The 26,020-nt window shown below is 43.5% G+C and overlaps 2 protein-coding genes across 3 annotated transcripts in view; both read left to right on the plus strand.

The window, feature by feature from the left end:
* LOC121288567 overlaps positions 1 to 1,517 on the plus strand; it is a 48,688-nt gene extending 47,171 nt beyond the window's left edge. For both annotated transcript variants that reach the window (XM_041207168.1, XM_041207170.1), the window contains one exon: positions 719 to 1,517. Coding sequence is in view for 1 of the 2 variants with exons in the window: in XM_041207170.1 (XP_041063104.1) it covers positions 719 to 750 (32 nt within the window). In the remaining variant the exon portion in view is untranslated. The remainder of the gene's footprint in view (positions 1 to 718) is intronic.
* Positions 1,518 to 18,156: 16,639 nt separating this feature from the next.
* The window catches only part of LOC121288355 (glucagon-like peptide 1 receptor), a 42,518-nt gene continuing 34,654 nt past the window's right edge, over positions 18,157 to 26,020 (plus strand). The window contains exons 1-4 of the mRNA XM_041206909.1: positions 18,157 to 18,259; positions 18,649 to 18,755; positions 23,401 to 23,500; positions 24,540 to 24,647. Of these exons, the coding sequence (XP_041062843.1) occupies positions 18,157 to 18,259; positions 18,649 to 18,755; positions 23,401 to 23,500; positions 24,540 to 24,647 (418 nt within the window). The remainder of the gene's footprint in view (positions 18,260 to 18,648; positions 18,756 to 23,400; positions 23,501 to 24,539; positions 24,648 to 26,020) is intronic.

Below are 26,020 nucleotides of genomic sequence, written 5' to 3' on the forward strand. Positions count from 1 at the left end.
CTAGTTGAAAAGAAAAGACTTGCATTTATAGAGTGCCTTTCATGACCTCAGAACATACTTAATGAAATGTTGTCACTATTGTAATTTGGCTGATTTGTATACAGCAAGGTCCCATAATAAGCAATGAGATAATGACCACATAATCTGTTTGGTGACATTGGTTGAGGGATTAATATTGACCAGGACACTGAGGAGAACTTTTTTTATGTTCCGAAAGCGCGATAGGACCTTTAGTGTTCATCTGAGAGGACAGATAGGGCCTCAGTTTAAGAGTCATCCAAAAGGAAAGCACCTTTAATAGTGCAGCACTCCCTCAGTTCTGTATTAGAATCAGCCTATATTTTATGCTCAAGTCACTGGAGCGGGGCTTGGATCAAAAACCTTCTGATTCAAAGGTTAGAGTTTTACCCATTCAGCCATGGCTGACACAATCAGCTGAAAATGAGACTGTGGCCAAGCGTGTTAGCTACATGTCTGAATAGGTTAACACTACAGGAGAAAGTGCCTTTTCTCAGTGGTTCATTGGAAGGGGAGAGTGGTGGAAGGGGATTGTAAGTATGGCTGCTTATGGTAAATATACAAATATTTGGATCTGACCATCTTATAGGTTGGATCTGAATGTAAGGAGCAATTTGGATCTGTGACCAGGTGATAGTGATAGTTGTATGACAAAGGAGCTCAGTCACGGAAACACTAATCATCTGCTTTCTCTCTTTAGGTGGCTTTCATGCTGTTACGTCAACTTCTTGAGTGACCTTCGATCTTTGAGGGATCTAACCGGCAGGGGTTGTTGTCTTGCTTAGTTGTTCTTGAACTTCATAGATGCTGCTGGATTTGGGTCACCTTTCTATTTTAATTGAAAATATTACAATTGAAAACAAGAACATGCATTTTAAAAGTATTTGCAAGGATGATAAATGTATTTTATTTGATGCATCTTTGAACAGTCTTAATCTCTGGTACGCTTGTGGTTACACACCATGTGAAGATAATCCCACAAGCCTCACGCCAGGATCTCTGTTCTGGTAGCTATTATTGCAGGATTTTGTTTCATTTCAAATTGAAAAGTGAAGTGTTGAGGAATTTATACTCATGACTGTTGCTTAGCTTGAGACCTGTTAATATGCTTGAGTTAGTTGGGTGACACTTTGCAACACTACAGGTGAGACACCTGCTGTATATGGTACCCTTTTCTATATTATCTCCATTATTTATATGATATGGAGTGAAAAAAATTGTAAACCACGGTGATTAGCATGCTTTTTGACCCATGTGGTGTGATATTTTTTTTTCCAAATTTCAATTTTAACTTGTGGTAAAATTCAGTTGTGCTATCAACATCTTTTTAAAAAGTTAAAGATGAGTATTAGTCGGAGCCCTCTCCCCCCACCTCTTCATGCTTTAGCTCTCCACCCTGTCCCCCGCTACTCAGCACCGTACAACACAGTGAGAAGAATTTTCCCCTTTGGGGGGGGAGTGCAGGAACAGGCACGTGCAGGCATGCCTCCGATCGGCGCCCCTGATCAGGGGTGCGCCACCATTTTACGTGGGCAGACCAATTAAGGCCCGCCCAGTGTGATGTCTGCCAGGAAGCACTATGCCCTCCCTGTGCGGGCAGGGGGGATTCCCTCAGCCAAGAATGCGCTCTTTCATGCATGCGCGCGAAAGAGCACACTCATCTCCCTGAGGCTAAGTGCTGCCTCAGGGAGATTGGCTCCAAATGTAAAAATGGTAAAGGTACAAAAACAAAATTTCCCTGACATGTCCCCTCATGTGACATTGTCATATGAGTTGGGACATGCCCATCACTTTAAATCAAACATTTATTAAATTTTTAAAAACCCTCATGAAACCTCATCCCACCCGTGGATGAGGTTTCATGCTTTTTCTGAAGCCCACCAGGGCTCCTAGCCTGCCCGCCAACATTAAGGTTGGACAGGCAGGTCCATTAATGAGGTTAATGACTTTGTCAATGGCCTCAATAGACCTGAAAATTGAAATAACACAGGGTGACATTGGGAGTTCCGCCCGATGTCATCCCGCGTCATTTTACGCGTCGGGGGGGGGCGGGGCCCACTCGCCAACCTAAAGATCCTGCCCAGTAAGTTCTAGTATGCTCCAGCTGATTCTGGTTCTCAAGTTTTAAGTTTCAACATCTTAAAAGATACAATTAGCAACAGATTTGATGATGGTAGCAAAATATTTTAAAAACAAATTCCATATTGCTCATTCTGTTGGCAGAGCTGATGGCTATCTTATTACAGTACTATTTATTCCCTGTGTTACCTCAACTGCCCTGTAACACTCTGTATCAGTGCTCATTACTGCAGGCTTAAGTTTTTTCCTATGCTCATTGTCTTTTTTACACTATCAATCATCTGACAGTCGCTGGGAGTCAAATGCTAAAGTCAGGTCTGTGTTAGGTGAGTTTGGTCCACTGCTGATGGCACTATGGGAAAGCGAATGGTTCCAACAAACTAACCATCCAGCACAACCAGCTTGAGTTGCATTAATGCAGAAGCCTGCTATTCACCCTACCACACTGGGTCAATACTAGACTGCTGCTGTGTGGCAAATGCTCTGCCTGTGTAACTGTCAGATTGTGATCAGTAGAGAAACTCAGTGCAAGGGAGGAATTTTCGGACTTTGTGAACCAGCAGGGAGGACCACCAAGTAACATTTCTTTAACAGTTTGGCGACATGCCTCCAAAAATTTACTGTCCATAAGGAAGAAATTTGTAGACATCACTCACCTGAATATCCAATACCTAGTACGCTAGCCCACCACCCCTAGATCCTGCAACCATCAGCCACCTTGACCAGAGGCTGGGATCAATGGTGATATTGGAGCAGCCAAGAAAGGAGAAAAAGTGAGGATAATAAATATGTCTTTTAAAAAAATGTTTCTAGTCTGCTCTTTGTTTCATTTTCACTCTGTGCAAGTAAGGAGTGAATCACTGGATGATCTTCAGTTTCGGGATTGCATATATAATTGGAAGAAACATTCTCTCGACTTTGACCAGTTAGTTTAAAGTGCAATTTCCAAAATCTGCCTCCACCATGAAGCTCACACAGTGGCTAAATGTTGCATCCAGGGTGTTAGCAAACTACACCAAGGAAGAAGGTCCCAGCTTTTGCCCTGCTCAGTGCTACATTAGCTCATCTCATTTCCAGCATACTGTGCAGGAATGGTGGAGGAAATTCAGATAGAATAGCTAGAAACTTGCTTGGACACTTTTAAAACACACCCCAGAGTCCTTGCACCTTTTTAGCACTTTTATAATCTACTCACTGAGTTCCTACTGACCTTATTTGCATATGTGTGAGGGAGAGTCAGTGGCAAAGCAGCTCACCAGTACTACTGCTGCATTTGGGGTATGTTACACAGAGAAAGGAATACAGGATCAGCTGAGGCATTCCTAATACTGGTCTGGAAGGCTTCATGCAGGTAAGAAACCATTTTAAAAAGTTTTTATGCAATTCTGCTGACTTCTATCTGTGCTTTCTTTACATGAGGTCAGACTGCCAGTAGTGCAATGGTAGTGAGGGATCAGCTGGAGGCCTGACACATGCTGCTGTGCTGAGAGACAGCAGAATCATCCAGCTACAATTCCCAGTCACCTTGGTCCTTGTTAACCTCCATCAAATTGCGCAAAGATGGACGGCAGGTCAGAAAATTGGACAAAATATAAAGAACAGCAAAGGATGACAAAAAGATTAATAAGGAGAGAAAAATTAGAGTATGAGAGAAAACTAGCTGGAAATATAAAGACAGATAGTAAGAGTTTCTATAGCTATTTACATAAAAGAGTTAAAGTGAGTGTTGGTCCTATAGAAAGTGAGTTTGGGGAATTAATAATGGAAAATGAGTTGACAGATGAATAGGTACTTTGCATCAGTTTTCACTATAGAAGATAAAAGTAACATCCTAAAAAAAAAGCTGTAAATCAGGAAATGGAATGGAGGGAAAATTGCAATCACAGAGAAGTGGTATTGAGCAAATTGTTGGAGCTGTGGGGCTGACAAATCCCCAGGTCCTGATGAACTTCATCCTAGGCTCTTGAAAAAAGTGGCTAGTGAAATAGTTGATGCGTTGGTTTTAATTTTCCAAAATTCCCTAGATTTGGGGAAGGTTCCATTAGATTGAAAAATAGCAATGTAACTCCCTTATTCAAAAAGGGAGGGAGACAGGAAGTTATAGGCCAGCTAGCTTAACATCTGCCATAGGGAAAATGTTAGAAGCTATTAGTGAAGATGTTATAGCAGGGCACTGGGAAAATTTTAAGGCAATCAGGCAGAGTCAACATGGTTTTGTGAAAGGGAAATCATGTTTAACAAATTTATTGGAGCTTTTTGAAGGCGTCATGTGCTGTGAATAAAGGGGAACCAATGGATGTACAGTACTTAGATTTCTAGAAGGTACTTGATAAGGTGCCACATCAAAGGTTATTGTGGAAATTAAAAGCTCCTGGTGTAAGGGGTAATATATTGATATGGATAGAAGATCGGCTAGCTAACAGGAAGTAGAGGGTAGCTATAGATGGGTCTTTTTCTGGTCGATGGGATGGAATGAGTGATGTCCCACAGAGATCAGTGCTGGGGCCTCAACTTTTTAGAACTTACATAAATGACTGATGAAGGTATGGTTGCTAAATTTGCTGATGATACAAAGAGAGGTAGGAAAGTAAGTTGTGAAGAAGACGTAAGGAGGCTACAAAATGACATAAATGGGTTAAGTGAACGGGCGAAGATCTGACAAATGGAGTATAATGTAGGAAAATATGAAATTGTCCATTTTGGCAGGAAAAATAAAAGAAGCTTATCCAAATGGTGAGAGATTGCAGAGCTCAGACTCAAAGGGATCTGGGTGTCCTAGTACATGAATCAGAAAAGGCTATTATGCAGGTACAGCAAGGAATTAGGAAAGCGAATAGAATGTTATTTATTGTGAGGGGAATTGAATATAAAAGTAGGGAGGTTATGCTTCAGTTGTATAAGGCACTGGTGAAATTAAATCTGGAGTACTGAGTACAGTATTGGTCTCCTGGTTTAAGGAAAGATGTAAATGTGTTAGAAGCAGTTCAGAGAAGGTTTACTAGGCTAATATCAGGAATGAGTGGATTGTCTTGTGAGGAAAGGTTGGGCAGGCTAGGCTTGTATCCACTGGAGTTTAGAAGAGTGAGAGGTGACTTGATCGAAACCCTCTAAGATCCTGAGGGGTCTTGACAGAGTGGATGTAGAGAGGGTTTTTCCTGTGGGAGAATCTAAAACTAGGGGTCATGGTTTAAAAAAAATGAGTTGCTCATTTAAGACATGAGAATTTTTTTCTCTTAGAGGGTCATGAGTCTTTGGAACTCACTTCCTCAAAAGGCAGTGGAAGCAAGGCCTTTGAATATTTTTAAGGCGGAGCTAGATGGATTCTTGATTAACAAGGTTAACGGAGGTAGGCAGGAGGTTACAATCAGATCAGTCATGACCTTATTGAATGGCGGAACAGGCTTGAAGGGCCGAGTGACCTGCTTCTAGTTCATATGTTCGTATCCACACCCTCCTCTTTTGTTAATTGGTGTAGTGGATTTACATCTAAGAAAGGTAGAAGCCAAGAATAAGTGAACATCGAACTTTGGAATTAAGGAGACAAAGAGGGTTGGAAGGTTGTGGATATGTGGTGATTGTGCAGGTACTCCATCAGTAACCATGCCATTTCCCACAGCAACAGTTGAGTGGCTTCCTAAAAGCCCTAAGGCCTTCTTGAAGGACTTAATGTAATTAAGGTTGGGAAAGCCCTCTCTGATGACCTACATGTGGGCATTGTGCATTTTTTTCCCCTGCAATAAGGTTAATGAGGGTCAGGCTAGCATGAGTGTGTGTCATGTACATGGGAGAGCTCAAATAAGTGATAGCATATGTGGCTGTAAAAGGAGTTTTTAAATTGTGTTTGTAATAATTGGTGTTAGGGGAGCTGTGTGGCTATAGTAAAAAAATGTTTTGGAGTTCTAACCAAAGAACATTGTGAAAGCTAATTGTTTAAGTGTTGCAGAGAATGAAGAGTGAGCTTGTGCCTGGAGTGTCAGGGAAAAAAAGGACATGTGCTGTGTGTTATCTACTCTAGCTGCTAAACATGTGGAACATTTTGCAGCACTGTTCTGCAGTCCTGGGAAGGAGCCAGCAGCCTGTGTCACTGAACTTCTAAGTAGCATGACTGAAGATTCTGGGTGACGTGGTGGCACCCAAATCCAGGAGTCTGTCCTGCCTTCACTGTCCTCCAGGAAGTAGAAATCTGAATGAGTGAAGTATTTTCTTCTTCTGTGGCTTGGTGTCAAGTGTGGTTACCCTCTTACACCAACCAGTTCCATAGTTCTGTACAAGTGAAAATAAAAAAAAACTGCATGCTTTGATAATTTTTAAAGTTAAATAGAGTGTAGTGAAAGAGCTCGGTATGATTGCCCACATACCTGTTTTCCAGACTTGCTAATGAATACAGGCTAAACTGGGAGTTTAGAGGCTACACAAGTTTCCGAGCAGTTCAACTGCTTATCAGTTTTGCACCAATTGAAATGCAAATACATGGACCTAAGAAATCTATGGCCAGAATTTTACATTCGGTGTGAGGGCATGCACCCGACACGCCAGAACATAAATTGATGCGTGCTGACATCGGGTGTGCATTCCGACGTCACCACGTAATTTTGCTAGGCAGGCACACGAGGGCAGAGGTGCAAGGTGCTCAAAGGAGACAGTGACCTCCATCTGTCAGATGATCGGCCCTGAGATCAGCTCCAAAAGTGTGAATGTACACCATGGTGCTGAAAGTCACAGTGGCCCTCAACTTCTATGCCTCCGGCTCTTTCCAGGGGTCGGTGGGTGATCTTTGTGGAGTCTCCCAATAGCTGTCCATAGTTTTGTTAAGCTGATGACATGGTCTGGTCAGGCATGCATTGTCTTTCATTCACTACCGCACGGATGAGGCCAGCCTGGAAGAGCGAGCCAGAGGCTTTGCAACAATTGCTGGGTTTCCCCATATCCAGGGTGCCATCGACTGCACACGTGGCCATCAAGGCATCAGCAGGTGAGCCAGGTGCCTTCGTAAACGGGAAGAGATTCAACCCCATGAATGTGCAGATAGTTTGTGATGACAGGATGCAGATTCTGCAAGGTACCCAGGCAGCTCATATGACCCTTACATCCTGAGACACTCTCAGGTGCCGAGGCTCTTCAGTGCTCCAGCCCAGCTGGATGGATGGCTGCTGGGCAACAAGGGCTCTCCGCCACCCAAGAACAGAGGCCGAGCAGGGTACACTAGGAGCCACACCTCCATAATGGCAGTGGTAGAGAGAGCCATAAGTCTTCTCAAGATGTGCTTCCAATGCCTGGACTATTCAGGGGGCGCACTGCAATACGCACCCAGATCGATCGTATGTCACTGGTAGTGGTTGAATGCTGCACTCTCCAGAATCTGAAGCTGGAAAGGGGGGACGCAGTGGAGGAAGATGTTGACGCAGCTGCTCTGGTAGCAGATGAGTCCAGTAGTGAGTCCGGGGATGAGCATGGTCAGGAGAATGCTGAGGGGATGGGCGCTGACCTGGGCAACTTCTGGGGAGGTAGGGACACCTGGGAGGCTTTGATCCAATGCCCCTTCAGCTAGCCTACCAAAGAAAAACCACTACCACATGCCAGGACTGCAGGCTCCATCCTTGATACCTGGTGGGAACATTTGCTTGGTGAACAAAATGCACAATGTGCCATTTCAATAAAATTCAATGACAAACAAGTCACTCAAAACATCATGGGTTACCCTCACCTGCAGAACTAATGAAGCACCCAGAGGCTTGTTGAATAGAAACACATTTAATGGTGTGGTGCCTGGCATAATACAAATTAAATTGAAAGGTGTTATCCATCACACCTAATGATAATTAACGTAAATGTGAGGGGAAAAATATCACCAGTAATAAGCCCATGTGCTTAAGGTGCTTTAAGTTTTCACTTGCGGGTGCTATGTCTAGGTGCTCCCCCCTTGCTGGCATCGGCATTGGAGACAGCCTGCCCACTCTGCTGTCCTGTTGGCCTTGATGACCTTGGCAGTCGTCCTCTGGCCCATGGAGCCTGTGCTGGCCCTGCCTGGGAGGGAGCGGCCAGTGCCACAGCTGGCATCTTCCCTGTCGCCGCAGCCTCGTTGGATGCCACGGTCAATGGCAGAGGGATGAAGGAGCTGCTGCCATCATCCAGGGCACCCTGAGAGGAGCCTGCAGACAACAAGCAGCTCATGCACCAACTTCAGGTGCCTTTGGACCTCCCTGCTCACCATTGATGGATGGGCACCTAGCTGGGATACTGGGTGCCCAATCCATTTCCCACACTGACAGTGACCACCTGAAGTCATTGCCGGTGTGAGGGCTTGCAGGTCCGAGCATATCCCCAGGAACCCCTGATTCAGCTCCTGGAGGAGCCTTTCCATGAGAGTCGCCACTCGATCCATGAAGGAAGCAGTGCACTCAGCCATGAGGGTCATTGCATTGCTCATGCTCCGCATGGACTCCTCCACAATGGAGACACATTCCCTCATGTATCTCTGCCAGATCCTCCCGTACACCCTGCTGGACTTCCAGCATCTGCCGCTTAATGGACAACTCCAGAGGCACATCAGAGCATGTTCCTGGTCTTCGACTGCTGGCGCCCTGGGTACTCTCTGCCTCCGCCTGCACCTCAAGTGAGTGTGAGGTGCCCTCACCACTGTGCACCGAGATACTATCCGCCGATCTAATGCCCACCAAGGTGCTGGTATCAGTGCTGGTGCCTGCCTGGCTGAAAGGGTGCGATGCAGGTGTGTTTCCATGTTCACTGTCCTTTGGGGTCAGCGGCAAGACTTCAGGTTTCTGGTGAACCTGAAAGGAAGAACAAGGACATGTCATTAGTTGAAGTCTTTACACTGTTACTGTGCATGCCGAGCACCCGGTTCGGGGGCCCTCGTCTTTCCATTATCAATAGGGATTCCATGTTCGATGCTCACATCAATATAGAGACAACATTAGAATGGTTGCTCTTACAGACATTCTGACGTTAGTGCACTACTTTCTTACCTCCCTGTGGCATCCCAACTTCACTGCGGCTGGTTGACCAAGGCGCATGGCGCCTCTCCAGCTCCAGGGCCTCCTGCTCATACCTACTCAGGATTAGAAGGTGGGGCGGTCCTCTGCCAGTCCACAACCTCTCTGTATTGTTATGGGATTTCTTCTCCTGAAAGGACAGAGGAGCAATAATTAATCCACCCTGTACCTGCATTGCCATTGCAGCCTGATCAACCCCACCTGAGGTATACCTCGCAGGTCTCAGCCGATTCGTGACCCTGGAGCAGCAATACACTCATTCCAAGCAGCCAAGCCTCACCCCCTTGCTCAAATGCTGCCTCAGTGACATTTGCCACTCACACCCTTAGAACTCAGAGTTCCGTGGTGGTGGGGGAGGTGGGGAGGCACTCCTAACTGCTGTACTAAGTGACCCATGCCAACACAGTACTCACCCTTCCTGATTCCAGGAGATCATTGAACCGTTACAGCACCGCACCCATGTGCGCCTCCACATCATGGGAGCTCACCCTGGATGCCACCTCCTCCCAGGCATTTTTGGTGAGGTGGAGGGGACTCCTCCTCCCGTCTCTGGGGACAAGTATATCTCTGCACATTGCCACCTCCTCCAGGAAGGCAGCAAGACACTCATTGGAAAAATGCGGGGCCAACTGCCTCACCGACCTGCCCTCCCGCCTGCCGTGTTCAGCACTTAAGTGCTCCATGATGAGGTTCCTCGGAGCCACTGGCAGCCTTCGCGTGGCTGCTGCGGCAGCTTTTAAATTGGCTGCCAGTTCGCCATTGGACCCGGTGGACATGGAGCTCCCGCCCCTGCCCACCCATTCTCCCTGTTGCCGTTGTCGCATCTTACGCTGGGTGGGCCTTAATTGGACTGCCCGCGTAAAATGGCGGTGTAGAGCCAATTGCGGGCAGTGGTCGGGTTCCCAACCGCTGCCACCGAGCCTGCATGCTGAATGTAAAATTTTAGCCTATGTGTAATTCCTATTAGAGGCCACTGGAAGGAAGCAGTGGTGTAATTAAGGTAAAAGGAAAAAACTGCAGATGCTGGAAATCCAAAACAAAAATAAAAATACCTGGAAAAACTCAGCAGGTCTGGCAGTATCTGCGGAGAGGAACACAGTTAACATTTCGAGTCCGTATGACTCTTCAACAGAACTAAGTAAGAATAGTAAAGAGGTGAAATATAAGCTGGTTTAAGGGGGGTGGGACAGGTGGAGCTGGATAGAGGGCCAGTGATAGGTGGAGATTGTCAAAAGATGTCACAGACAAAAGGACAAAGAGGTGTTGAAGGTGGTGATATTATCTAAGGAATGTGCTAATTAAGGGTAGAAAGCAGGACAAGCAAGGTACAGATAGCCCTAGTGGGGGTGGGGTGGGGTGAAGGAATCAAAATAGGCTAAGAGGGAGAGATAAAACAATGGATGGAAATACATTTAAAAATAATGGAAATAGGTGGGAAAAGAAAAATCTATATAAATTATTGGAGAAAAAAAAGGGGGGAATCGGAAAGGGGGTGGGGATGGAGGAGAAAGTTCATGATCTAAAATTGTTGAACTCAATATTCAGTCCGGAAGGCTGTAAAGTACCTAGTCGAAAGATGAGGTGCTGTTCCTCCAGTTTGCATTGAGCTTCACTGGAACAATGCAGCAGGCCAAGGACAGACATGTGGGCATGAGAGCAGGGTGGAGTGTTGAAATGACAAGTGACAGGGAGGTCTGGGTAATGCTTGTGGACTGACCAAAGGTGTTCTGCAAAGTGGTCACCCAGTCTGTGTTTGGTCTCTCCAATGTAGAGGAAACTGCATTGGGAGCAACGAATGCAGTAGACTAAATTGAGAGAAGTGCAAGTGAAATGCTGCTTCACTTGAAAGGAGTGTTTGGACCCTTGAACGGTGAGAGGGGAAATAAAGGGACAGGTGTTGCACCTTCTGTGGTTGCATGGGAAGGTGCCATGGGAGTGGGTTGAGGTGTAGGGGGTGATGGAGGAGTGGACCAAGGTGTCCCAGAGGGAACGATCCCTGCAGAATGCCGCCAGTGGGGGTGAAGGGAAGAAGTGTTTGGTTGTGGCATCATGCTGGAGTTGGCGGAAATAGCAACAGCCCAGTTTTTCTACTTCAAGAGTCATAAAACCTCATTTAAAATGCAGGTTTACTAACAAACCCACAGACTTGCAGGTGACTTTTAAAATGAAACTAAAACTCAAGCTCCCCCTTTCTTAACACACAAATACACACAGAAACACAAATTAAATTTCAACTTAAAGCTAAAACTCATTCCTTATTTAAACTATCTCTCGTGCCTAACACCTGGCATCTCCATTGGCCTTAGAAATGTAAAGCCTGTTGGTGTATTTCTTTGGAATTTGATTTTCTGCAGTCACAGGGCATTAGTGCCTCTTTAAAGAGAATGAGGTCCCTGCTGGTTTCTGAAGGTTAGAAATTCCTCTGGTATGAGTCATGGCTAATCAGGGAAAAGACCTCGTCCATTTGAAAAAAAAAATTTATAGGGCATCCAGGTTGATGTAGATATATATATTTTCCTTCTTGTCTTCTGGATGGATCATACCTCCCCTGTTGGAGAAAATTAAATAAATTTCATTTCACTTTTATTAAATATGGTCTCAGGGAAGGAAGAATAGAAAGTGCAGAAGTATACTGGCATTCTCTCATTCATGCTAGCACATCAGACATATGGCAGGGGAAATAACAGTTCCCTGCTGCATGGGGAAGACCTCAGTTGGGGGTCAGTTGGGAATCCACCTTATCAAATTACCCTGTATCCTATGTGCATTTGCCTTCTTTATAAGTCTCCCATGTGGGACCTTGTCAAAGGCTTTGCTGAAGTCCATATAAACTACATCAACTGCACTATCCTCATCTACACACTTGGTCACCTCTTCAAAAAATGCAATCAAATTTGTTAGGCATGACCTCCCTCTGACAAAGCGATGCTGACTATCCCTGATCAATCCTTGACTCTTCAAGTGGAGATAGATTCTCTCCTTAAGAATTTTCTCCAATAGTTTCCCTACCACTGAAGTGAGACTCACTGGTCTGTAGTTCTTATGTAGATTTCCCCTCCAGTAGCTGTTGCCAGCCTACCTTGGCCAGCAACTGTCTTATTTTACTGAAATCCACTCTCCCCAATCCAAAACATTTTTTTGCAACATGTCGATTTCTTTGTCCATAACAAATTTAAACTGTACCATGTTGTGGTCACTATCACTAAAATGCTTGCCCACCACCACCTCAGCCACCTGTCCGGCTTCATTCTCCAGAATTAGGTCCAGCAATGCACCGTCCCTTGTTGGACCCTCTTCTACATATTGACCTAAAAAGTTCTCTTGTACACATTTCAAGAAATCCACTCCATCCAAGACCTTAACACTATATCTATCCCAATTAATGTTGGGAAAGTTGAAATCACCTAATATAATTACCCAATTGTTATTGTTTTTACATACCTCACAAATTGTGCACATATTTGCTCCTCAATTTCCCACTGACTTTCTGGGGGTCTATATAAACACCTAACAATGTGGCTGCCCCTTTTTTATTCCTACAAAGCTTCATTCGATGCCCCCTCCAAGATATCATCTCTCCTTACTGCAGTAACTGACTTCTTAACTAATAATGCAACACCTCCTCCTCTTTTACCCCCTCCCCTATATTGCCTGAAGATTCTTTATCCTGGAATGCTGAGCTGCCAATCCTGCCCTTCCCTCAACCACATCTCAGTGATGGCTACTGTATTACAATTCCACATGTCAATCCTCACCCTTAACTCATCCGTTTTACCTGTAATAGCCCTGGCATTAAAGTAGAGGCCATCCAGCCTTGCTTTACTCCCTTGAAGCTTATTGCAGCTGTACTCCCTCTGGCTTGATTGTTTTACTGTATTATGATGTGTCCCTATTCTGTTAACATTCTGTGTCCCCTCCCCCTGCCGAATTAGTTTAAACTCCTCCCAACAGCACTAGCAAACACGCCCACAAGGATGTTAGTCCTGCTCTGGTTCAGATTTGGACCGTCCCACTTGTACAGGTCTCACCTTCCCCAGAAACGGTCCCAGTGATCCAGGAATCCAAAACCCTCCCTCCTGCACCAACTCTTAAGCCACATATTCATCTGCGCTATTCTATTTCTGAGCTCGCTAGCACATGGCACTGGGAGTAATACAGAGATTACAACCTGAGAGATCTTGCTTTTTAGTCTAATGCCTAACTCCCTGAATTCTTGATGCAAGACCTCATTCCTCTTTCTACCTATGTCATTGATACCAACATGTACCATGACCTCTGCCTTATCACCCTCCCCCTTCAGGATGCCCTGCAGCCATTCAGGGACATCCTGGACTCTGGCACCAGGGAGGCAACATACCATCCTGGAGTCACGTTGATGGCCACAGTAGCGCCCATCTATTCCCCTGACTACAGAATCCCCTATTACTATTGCTGTTCCTCCCTCCTGTACAGATAGGCTGCTTGTGGTGCCATAAGCTTGGCTCTGTCCGCACTCCCTGGAGGAACCAGCACCCTCATCAGCCTCCAAAACGAAATACCGATTTGCGAGTGGGACCCCAGGGGACTCCTGAGCTACCTGCCTGTTTCTCTTGGACTGCCTGGTGGTCACCCATTCCATTCCTTCCTCAAGTCCCTTCATCTGCGGTGTGACCACCTCTGTAAACATGCTATCCATGATGCTCTCAGACTCGCGGATGCTCCACAGTGTCCCCAGCTGCCGTTCCAGCTCTGAAACCCGAGCTTCCAGGAGCTGCAGCTGGACACACCTCCTGTACACATGCTGGTCCCAGGCACTGGAAATGCTCCTGGCTTCCCACATGGAGCACGAGCAGCACACCACAGATTTAAGCGCCCCTGCCATGACTTATCCCTTTAAATTAACCCTTTTAAGTCAATTACTCTAGGGCCCTTCTTTCCTGATCCTCGTTACTGTAGAATATACAAACTGTAAACCACAAAAACATCTTAAACTATAAGCGATTAAAGTAGTAAATATCTTACCCACCACTTACCAGTGATTCCTTTCCCTTGTAGCCTCTCCTGCTGCAGCACGCTCTGACAATCTAAGAAGTTGGATAACAAGGAAAAAATGCAAAGAGCAACTCGTCCCCTATGCACCAAATTCCCGCTTTGCACCAAATTCCAAATACCCACTCTGGCTGTGCCCCACTCAGGATGTGCTCTCTCTCCTGTTTGTGTACAAGCATGAAGTACCATCTTTAATTGCTTCATCAATGACCTTCCCCCCAAATAAGGTCAGAAGTGGCGATGTTAGCTGATGATTGTACAATGTTCAGTACCATTTGCAATTCTTAAGGTACTGCATGGGGGCACAGACTACTTCATTAAGACCTAGAATACATTCAGGCTTGGGCGATAAATGGCAAGTAACACTCATGCCACACAAGTGCCTGGCAACGACCATCTCAACCAAAAAAGAATCTTACCATCTCTCCTTGAGATTCGGTATCATTACCATCACTGAATTCCCCACCATCAACATCCTGTTGGATTATCATTGACCGGAGACTTAACAAGACCGCCCAGATAAATACTGTGGCTGCAAAAACAGGTCAGAGGCTGTGAATTCTATGACTAATAACTCACTCTTCACTCTCCAGACCCAGGAGTCAGGAATGTGATGGAATATTCTCCATTTACCTGGATGAATGCGATCCCAACAATATTCAAGAAGCTCAACACCATCCAGAAAAAAATCAGTCTGCTTGATCGACACATTCACTCCTTCCACTACTGGCACAAAGTGGCAGCAGTGTGTAATTAATTACAAGATGCACTGCAGCAATTCAACAAGGTTCCTTTGACAAAGCCATGACCTCTATCATGTAGAAGGACAAGGGCAGGAGACATTTGGGAACACCACCACCTGCAACTTCGAGTCACACACCATCCTGACTTGGAAATATGTCTTGGCTCCTTCACTATCACTGAGTCAAAAACCAGGAACTCCCTCCCTAATAGTGCTGTGGGTATACCAACATCACATGGACTGCAGTGATTCAAGAAAACAGCTCGCCCCTACTTTCTGAATAGCAGTTAAGGCTGGACAATAAATGTTGACCTTGCTAGTAATGCTTACATACCAAGAAAGAAAAAAATCCCCCCATATCCTTTTTGTTCCATCACTCCCTCTTTTAAAAAGGTCATGTGGAAATGTGAAAGTGGTGGACTCCGTTCCCTGGCCTGATCCTACCCAGGGGGAGCTTTAAATTAGACTGGGTGATAACATACATGAGCCTATTTATTGATTATCGCAGATCATCCTGGTGCACTCGAAACATTGACCTTCTCATTGATTGGACATCAGATTTCACTGATCAGGAGCTGTGAGTCTCCAATGCGGTGCACCTGCAGTGTAATGAGTGGGTGTATTCAAGGGACTGACACAGAGCCAACAAAGGTGTGACAAGAATACAACAGACATCCAGTCCTTCTGATATGCCAACTTAGATTCTGGCCATACCTTAAGGGTGGTACTCTGGCTGCTCCACCCACTTCCAGGGGTCATTTTCCCTCCCTATATTCATGAATCAGTCAGCACCACTGTTTCCTCTGTCTGCTGTTCCTGAGTTGAAGTGAGTGAATACACCAGGGAGTAGGGTTTAAGGAGCATGGGATGGATGAATAGACACTGGCCCTATCTCCACTTTCTTCCAGCAATCACTCTTTTCTCCCTGATTACAGATCCTGAACAGGTGAGGATGTTTAAATATCCACTAAATGACAACATGATGGGGAAAACTGACCACCTGAGAAATTGATGAGGAAAGTAATTAATCTGTTTCATTTTTCTTGTTTGAACAAAGCTATGCAGAGAAGTTGATCATAACCCACAGTTTCTATTTTATTTTATGGTCATGTTTTATACATATTCATATTCTTGACTTGTGGAGAATTCCACAATTGCATTAAAATTTCCAGGACTACTGAGCCTCTATTGTTAACAAAGAATCCAGGTACTTACAGCTTAAAATGTGATTTGTTGAATCAGTTTCACTCTTGAATATTGTCATAATTTCATATCGTAGAGGTTGCTGCTGTTAATATTAGCAGGGTCTCATTTAACACATTTGTCTGAAATTCCTTTGTCATTTACTCTAAAGTAGATATTCACCCGATTCCAATAAACTGCCTTAAGCTGTCATTGAAACAGCAGCAGGAGCAACTTTATATGAATGCTTTACAAGTGAGTTTGCTAATATCAGCAGCAATGATTTCTGGGCATGTGCATTTGTACCTGTCTTTAAAAGTTAATGGGGTAGATTTTCAACCTGCCACCTCGGTATAAAACTGACAATTTAGGGCAGCCACTTGTTATAGAATCCACCTGATTTTAATTTCCAAAATCAAGGGGAATGCACGTCAGGCGTACATTAGATCCCGATTGTTAGTTTAGGACAGGTATGGGCCATGCCAGGGGATGGACTCAAGTCGGGCCAGGTGTGCAGACTACTGCCCAGCACAGAGGTGTGGGGGAAGCAAAGGGATATCAAGGCCATAATACAGAGGAGGAAGGTCCTAAGTCCTACTCTTAGTTAGTATGGAGTTAGGCTGTGTGGAAGGAGTGGAACAGATGATTTGAATGACCTTTACTTGTGTTATACTTAAACATTTGTGCACATCTAGTCAGTTATTAGACTCGCTTGAGGATCAAAATCTAAAAGGTACAAATCCTGGCAAATCTTTGGGGTGGAGAAATGATCGGGTGGTTTTTTGATGTGCGGGGTGAAATAATTCCACACATTTGCCATTACTGCCCTGTGTGATTAGTAAGCATTTAATTGACGATGGCAATAGCACCAGAAGACACAATAGGAGCAGGAGCAGAGCATGAGTGGCTAAGTTATAGGTTATAACTTTGGCAGTTACAGAATTTTATACTGAATCACAGACCTTGAGCTTTTTAAACAAGCGGCTACGCTAGCAACTTTCATTTGACCTTTGACTGCCTGTAAAATGGGAAATATGCTGGAATGTTCCCTATAAACATAATGTGAGTCTTACAGGTTGGGATATAATTAAAGAGTTCAGGCGGTTTATGTATAGAATAACAGATACCCAGGAGTAAGTTACAGGTTGAAATCTAAATCTAACCGGAGGTTCAGGGATTTATATACAGGGTGGAATTTCACGCTTGTTGGGCAGGCTCAGTGGGCGGGTCCTGTCGGGAAGCTGACCGCTGCCCGTGATCAAGGCCGGAAGGCAATTCCGTGCTGGGGGGCCAACTAAGGCCTGCCTGGCGTGAAATGCGAGTGGCAACACTCAGCGCTGCATGTGCAGCCAGGGGAGAAGGACGAGCAGGGCGAATGCAAAATTCACGCATGTGCACGAGTGCGTGCTTGAGAATCTCCCTCAGGCTTAGAGCTGCCTCAGGGAGATGAAGAGTTTAAAAAAATATATATATTAGAAAAATGTTATAAAGCATGTCCCCTCATGAGGGGACTACTGAGTGTCTATCATTAACAAATAATCCAGGCATTTTCAAGTTAAAATGTGATTTGTTTAATCAGTTTCACTCTTGAATATTGTCATAATTTCATATCCTAGAGGTTTCTGCTGTGGATATTAGTAGAGTCTTGCTTAACACATTTGTCTGACATTGCTTTGTTGTTTACTTTAAAGTAGGTATTCACCCGATTCCAATAAACTGCCTTGAGCTGTCATTGAAACAGCAGCAGGAGCAACTTTATATGAAAGCTTTACAAGTGAGCTTGCTAATATCAGCAGCAACGAATTTTAAGCACGTGCATTTGTACCTGTCTTTAAAAGTTAATGGTGTTGATTTTCAACCTGTCACCTGAGTAAGGACATGTTATAAGTGAAATTTGAAAAATTTTATTTCATTTTTATTTGATGTTGGAAACCTCACCCCACCAGTGGATGAGGATTCCAAAAAAGTGCAAAGGCCACTTGGCCTTTTTGCCTGCCCGCCAATTGTAAGGTTGGATGGGCAGTGAAAAATTAAATTATTACTTTAATGGCCTTAATAGGCCTTTTAATTGTTAGCGGACACTCTGCCGATTCCGACATGCGCCCGCCAACAGAAATATCGTGCCACTGCACGTTGACATCAGGATACTTGCCCAACGTCAACATGCCTCATTTTATGCTTGAGCAGGTGTGCACCCAAGGTAAAATATTTGCCCATAGAATAACAGATACCTGGAGAGTGAGTTACTGGCTGGAATCTAATCAAAGGGCTTGTGGGTTTATATATAAATATATATATGAATAACAGATACCTGGAAGTGAGTTACCAGCTAGAATCTAAGTGAGGGGTTCAGGGAGTTTATATATAGTGTTGCAATCCTGTTAGGGATAACTAACATCTAAAGAAAAAATCTGTACACCCAGTGCTTAACCGACAGAACTATGCCACAAGATTTCACATTTTTAAACTAAAACAAACTTCAGTGTATCTAAAGAGAAATTAGAGAAAGCAAGCACCACTAACTTAACATTATAACTTACAAAGACTTATGCTATAAACTTGTTCTATTTTCTACTTTCCCCCAAATAGTTCCCTTATCTTATGATATCTTGACTCACTTTTCCTGGGACCAACCCAAAGGTATGCCACAGTCCTTCAGAATTCAATTCTCCCCTGTGTTCCAGCTTTCCTCCGAGGTAAGATTTTATGAAGGTCCTTCCATTTGCTTTTGGGCTACACAACCCTGCACCTTTTCTTCAATACCTCATGACTGTGGATGCCTCAGTTCATTGCCCAGGTTGTAGGTAGGTACTCAACTGCCTTCCCACAGCTTTCTAAGCAGATCTGCTGATTGTTTTCTGCCATGAGGCTCTGTGAGGATCACTGTAGATTTCCTCCACTGGCTGCAAGCTAGAGTAAATCTTCCAGCTGCTCTGCCATCCGCATTCTATGTGGTGAATGATAAGTTAGTATTTTCTCTGCTTAGGATGAAGGACTAACTAACATTTATTTTCTTTGGCTCTCTCAACTCAGTGGGCTGCAGCCTACAGAAAACAAAACATGCAACTGCCTGTCTGTTCCCAAACTGAACTGCTTGCTTCTGTCAGCAAAAACACATAGATAAATTAAGCAAAATAATCCCCTAACTAAGGCTTCCCCCTGAATCACTTTCTCTGTCTCAACAAAGAATACTTTAGGATGGTTCAAATAGAAAAGCAAATGACTTATTTTACGTTCAACGCAACTCTTTGATTCTGAAACCCATATTAATAGTTTATATTTCTAATGGATATAATTGCCTTCTTTCCAGACTCCCTGGCTCCATTACAAGATCAAAGATGATCATTCATTGTTCAAGTTTTCTCACTATCAATTCTGACCTCGCAAGATCAACCTTTTATCTTGCTACCTTTTAAGTGCAAGAACCCAGGCTTGTTTGAGTTTCATTTATATCAGAGATAGATGTTTGGTAGTACAGAAATTGAGTATTGCTGAAAAAAGAGACATATCTAAGATTTTCATCTTGCGCTCATCAGGACACTTCGCAAGGATACCAATATAAGGGGGAAACAACAATTTATGCTGTATGTGAAGAGCGGGCTACTTGGTTGGCAAGTGGTATTGCCATGGCGAATGCACCAGTGATGGTGACTGACAGTTAACTGCCAAGTATTGTTTTAAATTTAAACCAGGCAGCTTGACCCTGATTAGTCAAGACATTGCCCTGAGGAATGAGTCAGCAATTGGCTGTCACTTAATTTGTTTAGCTGAAACAGGCGCAATGTGTGTACGTGTTCTTTCTGTCTGCAAAGAACAGGGCCCTGTGTGTTAACATATGTAGCTTCCAGTACATGCAAATACATGACACTGTGCGCTTGACTGACAATCTTAAATTGGTTGTCAGCGAATTCTTAGCAAACTGAGGATTCTTTAGCAAATGTTGTCCAATCGCAGAATCACAATCTAATGTTAGACACTGTGTTTTGAGTTTTGCAGGCACGGGCTGGTTGGGTAAAGTCTGTACCTTGCCCATTGCAAACTGCAGCTGGGACATGATGTTTGATATGATCCGCCAGTCTTTGGGACGTACGGCCTACATACCTAGCATCACACTGAAATTCACATACCAAATTACTCACTTGTGTGATAGGCAGAACTTCTTTTTTGCCTTGATGGTAGCATTCTGTTAGTGGTGAATACCACTCGTGTTGCTACTGCATAGTAGCAGTGTGAACAGCTAGGTTCACTTGTTGCTCAAATTTTTGAGATATCTTGCCCTTCCAGGGTAATCTGAATAGACTGGGCACTTTTCAAGACCAAAAGTGACGGCCTTAAGCCTGTTCATGAGTTTGTGTGATATTCAGCGCAAAATGATCTGATCAAGGTAACCATTATCCTGCAGGATGCCTTAAATGCACCCTATTTCAGCATCAAGCTTGCATGGTAAGCAAATGGCTCAGGCCCTATTTACAAGGTTGCCAATAAGACCAATCTTATAGCATGTGGAACTGTAAGAGTCCAATGCATATATTGACCAGTGAAGGTAGGTTTGCAGTAGAGTGTGGTAGAGAACCCCCTGGCAGATTGCTCAATTAATATGTCAAGGAAGTGGGGTTCATTTGACTGCTTCATTTCAAAGCTGAATTTGATTGCAGGCTGGAGCCCATTAAGACATGTAAAGAAACTATTACATGCAGCTGTGGATTTAAATATAGCAAACATATCATCCACATATTTGAAATATGCGAGGGTTAGGTGTCATTCCATCGAAGACTTGTTTCTCATGGAACCCAGCAAAGATGTTTGCGGGAGCTGGGCCTAGAGGGGATCCCATAGCAACACTATCTATTTGGGCATACATGGTGTCATTAAAACTGAATTCAACTGCGTGAGTTGCCGAGCTCATAAGTTCAATGAATACTGATCCACGCAATAGTGACGGGTCTAAATCGCCATGATATAATGTTGCAGCACAAGTATCTATGGCTTCCTTAAGTGGAACATTGGTGAATAGGCTAGCAATGTCAAATGAGTACATGGATGCAGGATTGCTATTCATATGCAAGCCCTGCATGACCTTCGCAAATGTGAAAAAGTCCTTCACTGTGTATGCGGAAAATTTGGTTGTAACAAACCTGGTTGTAACAATTCGCACAACCATTTGGCCAATTCATGTTGTGCAGAACTGGTCAAGCAATGCTTGGCACTTAAGTGTCAGTCACCATTACTGGCGCAATCTTCATGGCAATGCCACTTACCAACCAATCAGCATCTCTTCACGTACAGTGTAAATTGTTGTTTTCCCCTCATACTGATATTCTTGCAGTGTCCTGATGAGTGCAAGAATAAAAGCTTAGACATGTTTCTTTTTTCAGCAATACATCAGACTTGTTTTTACTTGTTTCTCAACCTGATGCCCCCATTTTTCTACAGTTAAAACTGTAATTCCTAAATCTAAAATTTAAAATTCTAAAACATATGAATTATGAACGAGATATTTGTAACAAAAAATAAGGGATACACAGGAATGAGTTGCAGAGGAATCTAATCAAGGGGTTTGAATGGTTTATATATAGAATGTTAGATGCCCGGGCAGTGAGTTACAGACTGGAATCTAATCGGGCTATTCAGGGATTTATTTTTGAATAACAGATACCTCAGCGTGAGTTACTGGCTGGAATCTAAACAAGAGGTTCAGGAGGTTTACATATGTAGAACAACAGATACCTGGAAGTGAGTTACAGACTGAATCTATTCGAGGGGTTTGGGGAAGTGTTTATTAATAACTGAGACCCAGGAGTGTGTTACAGGCTGGAATCTAACTTGGGGATTTGGGTGGTTTGTAAAGAACGAGACAAGAAAGCCAATAGAATCTATCTAAACTAGTGCACCCTACCTTCCATATTTTTCCTTCTGGACTATTTCCCACTCATTTTCTCTTTGCTTGCTTTTTCCACATTTTCACTATTTCAGGGAGATTCTCCCTCTACAACTACCTTCTCTATCTCCACAGAATACTTACACACAAGTTATTAATTTCCTGCTGGGCAAAGCTCACCAGATCACTTGTGTCTAATTGTGCCCGTCACACACACTTCTTCACTAAATTAGACCCTCTCTCTTTACATCTCTCATTCTCTGAGAACTCATGTTCTGACTCTGCCTCTTTCACTCTGCTTCTCGAATAGCCACTTTGGAGTTTGTTGCAATGGATGTTAGTCTCTTGTCATTCTCAGCATTCCTGGGGAAGCGAGTGAAGTGTTCTGCAGGATGAGGACCAAAAGGATTTCCAACTGCAGGTGGAGCCTGTGTGTTACTGGTTTGGACTGGAGTTTATGCCCCTGGTGTTTTGGGCACTTGTTTACAGGTGAGCTGTATTCAAAGTATTGATCTCACTGTTGGCAGCAGGAACTGTATGAGATTGTTTGGTGTGTGCCGACCCTGTCTATTTGCCAAGCGTCTGTGCAACAGGGTCTCTGACCTTTTCAGCTCCAGGGCTTCTGCCTGAGTGGGCTGGAGTCAGGACACAGTGGAACGTAGCTTAGACTGAGGCCGCTTCAGAGTGAGATGTCTGGTGTGGAAGCTGTGTTTGGTGAGGTATTCTTGAGCAATTTTATTCTGCTGCGGTCCTTTAATAAAGTACAAGTGAGCAACCTTGTGTAAATGTTACTGGGCAATCTGTGATTAAATGAGGTGGGCCCAGGACTTGGCGCAGATCAATGTCCACATCAACTGAAGAGAGTTTACACATGGACTTCAGGCTGCTGGTGATCTTGCTAGAATTAAATAAAAACACAACAATCCTGAGGAATGCATGTTAAACATAGGACCTAGATTCTACTAGAGTGATAGGTTAATTGGGAGAACAATCCAGCGAGGAGGGGATATAAAGCAATGATTTTAACAAACTCAGAATAACTAAAGGGAAACCTTCAGAGCACCTGAACACAGACTTTCATTTCTTGCCCTCCAGCCCTTGAGAGTTTGCATGTTCCTGATTGGGGTAAAATTCAGTAGCAACCTGGAGTGACACGCAGAACACATTCGCTCACATTAACTTTCAGTTCCCAGGCTGCAATGTAAAATGCCTTGATGCACAACTTTAACATGCTGATTTTAACAGTTCTGTATTATGTCATTGTGTTAATCTGCAAGTTCCCAAAAGAACTGAAGAGTTCACAGGTGTTTTCCAGATACATTTAAAATTTCAAAGCACAGAAAGGTTCTGGTTCTGGCTCTTCACAGTGTTGTAATACTGTATGTGCAGTTCAATGAGGTATCCAGTGCTGACAGTTCCTTGGATACAACTCCCCTTTCACAGTGTTGCTATTTCTATTCCAGAGTGCCACATACTCTCTGTTTGAAGACACAGTTCAGAGATGGAGGCAATATCGCAATGAGTGCATTGAGAATGTGCTGTCTCAGCCGGATTCCCTAACAGGTACCACCACTTCAGTACCAACACAGTGCACTCACCACAATTGTGGAACACACCCATGTCAAAGAGCTGTCATTGTTCATTTTCATTTTTCTTTTTGATATTCCCCCTCTTTGTTGCTCAGAGTTCCACCTTTATTTTTTTTTTACTCATTCTTTCATGGGTTTTGGGCATCACTGGCTAGGCCTACATTTGTTGCCAATCCCATATTGGCCTTGAGAAGGTGGTGGTGAGCTGCCTTCTTGAACCACAACAGTTCATGTGTTGTAGGTATACCCACAGTGCTGTTAGCAAGAGAGTTCCAGGATTTTGATCCAGCAACAATAACGGAATGGTGATATAGTTTCAAGTCATGATGGTGTGTGACTTGGAGGGGAACTTGCAGGCGGTGTTGTTTCAGTATGCCTAAAGCCCTTGTTCTCCGAGGTGGTTGAGGTCATGGGTTTGTAGGGTGCTGTCAAAGGTGCCTTGGCAAGTTGTTGCAGTCAATGTTGATATATGCTACAGACGGTTCCCACCGTGCAGTGATAGGGTAGGGAGTGCATGTTTGAGGTGGTGCATGGGATCATGGGATGGCCTGGACAGCACCCTCAAATCCCATTGTAAAGGCCTATTAAGGCAGGAAGATGGGTTGTTTCTATTATCATTCTTTCTCATCCATCAATCAAAAATAAAAACAGAAAATGCTATTGATTCATAGCAAGTCCCTCACAGAGGTATAAAAATGGCAAATTAATGGGATGAGAATTGTATCAAGGACACCCAGTCAGCCCTACCAGATTACCACCAAGGCAGTGAAGATAAAAATCTACCTCACTGTATTTGATTGGGTATAATGCTCCTGTGCAGTATGTAAAAACCTTGTTATTGGGCATAACAGCCCTGTACGTTATATAGTAACACTGTTACTGGTATAACACTCATGCATTATGGAAATGGCTTGGATCCTATCACTAACTGATTGGACTTGGATCTTATCCAGTTCAGACCAATATTTTACCAGTTTCTGTTGATTTTACTTTCATTGTATCTATATCCTAAGGTGCTTTCTGCCATCGTTTCTTCGACATGCACATCTGCTGGCCAGATGCTTCACCTGGAACCAGAGTGAATGTCTCATGCCCCTGGTTTGTTCCTTGGATAGACAGAGGTAATTATTAAATGATACCAAGGTATCGCAATGATGCTTCAGGGACTGCTGCTAAGATGTCCCAGGATGTTTGGGATGGTAAATAACTGCTTCCGGGATGTTAACTAAATTGACACTGCATACCAACAAATTTTCCACCCATGTGCAGAATGAATTTTGTTATGTGTATCAATATCAAGCTAATGTATGGATGTACTACTACCTATATATAATATATATATATTATATATATATATGGAAGAAGAAGAAAGAATATTAAAACAAGGGATAAATAACAAGCTGCACTGATCATTTATTTAAGATGAAATCAATTAAAAAGAAACCAGCACTGCAAAATTTTCAGTAACATTTTACAATCTTACATGTGTCTATTCATGTTTTATTCATGCTTAAAATTAAAGATTATATCCCTTAACCACTAATCACTGTCACTGGAATGAAATTCTGAACCAGTAGCATGAAGCATTAATTACCCAGATGTTAAATATATACATTTGTAAATAACTGTAGATCAAGTGAAAGATAACCTAGAAGAAAAGGGCTCCATTTTCCTCTAACATAGTAAGCCAGGATTCCTGATATTATGGTGCTGTGTCTTGCCATTTAAAACATTCCATGATATAAACATAATATGATTTCCATCTAGAACTGCTGACTCTCACTTCTGTTGCTGGTGATATGACATCATATTAATTGAAAAACAAGTGTTCACTTTAATATTCAATAACTGCATTGAAAATAATCCAATGGGGGTCTTTACATTAGCTCTGACTGCATTTGTACACAAATCTAACTTTAATTCAGAATTTTTTTGAAAACCAAAAATAACTCTACATGTCTGATTAAAAGTCATTATAGATGAGATGTGTTATTCTGCATTTTTTAAGATGTGTCAACTACAATTCTAAATCTTATGTACTTTGTTTTTACACGTTTATTTATTAAGGTGCCATAATATGCTCGGCCATTTCAATACATTAATAATTCACTCGCTTTTATGGGAGCTGTGTTGAACTTAATTTTCCTCTTGGTTGGAATATTAGAGAAGCTGTGTCCTCTTGCTGCCTGCATTTGCCCGCTGCCAGGTTTTGCTGCTCAGTATTTTCAAAGACCGCACTGAGCTAGCTAACAGTGGGAGACACAGACTTCATCCTGGGGCTGGTGCTGGCTGAAGACTCAGTGCTACCTCGATGGGAGCAGGGGCCTTGCTTGTGTGAGTGCTCGGGTGTCACAAAGGGAACATTTATCACAACAACATGAAAAATTGTTCACACCAATCTCACCCTTTGTTTATTATCCCTCAAAAGTGCAGATCTGTTCTGGTATGACTGACTGAACCTATCAAGAGTGTGGACCTGCCACTGGTGACAGAC

The sequence above is a fragment of the Carcharodon carcharias genome, chromosome 15 (assembly GCF_017639515.1).
Source record: "Carcharodon carcharias isolate sCarCar2 chromosome 15, sCarCar2.pri, whole genome shotgun sequence".
Lineage (NCBI taxonomy): Eukaryota > Metazoa > Chordata > Chondrichthyes > Lamniformes > Lamnidae > Carcharodon > Carcharodon carcharias.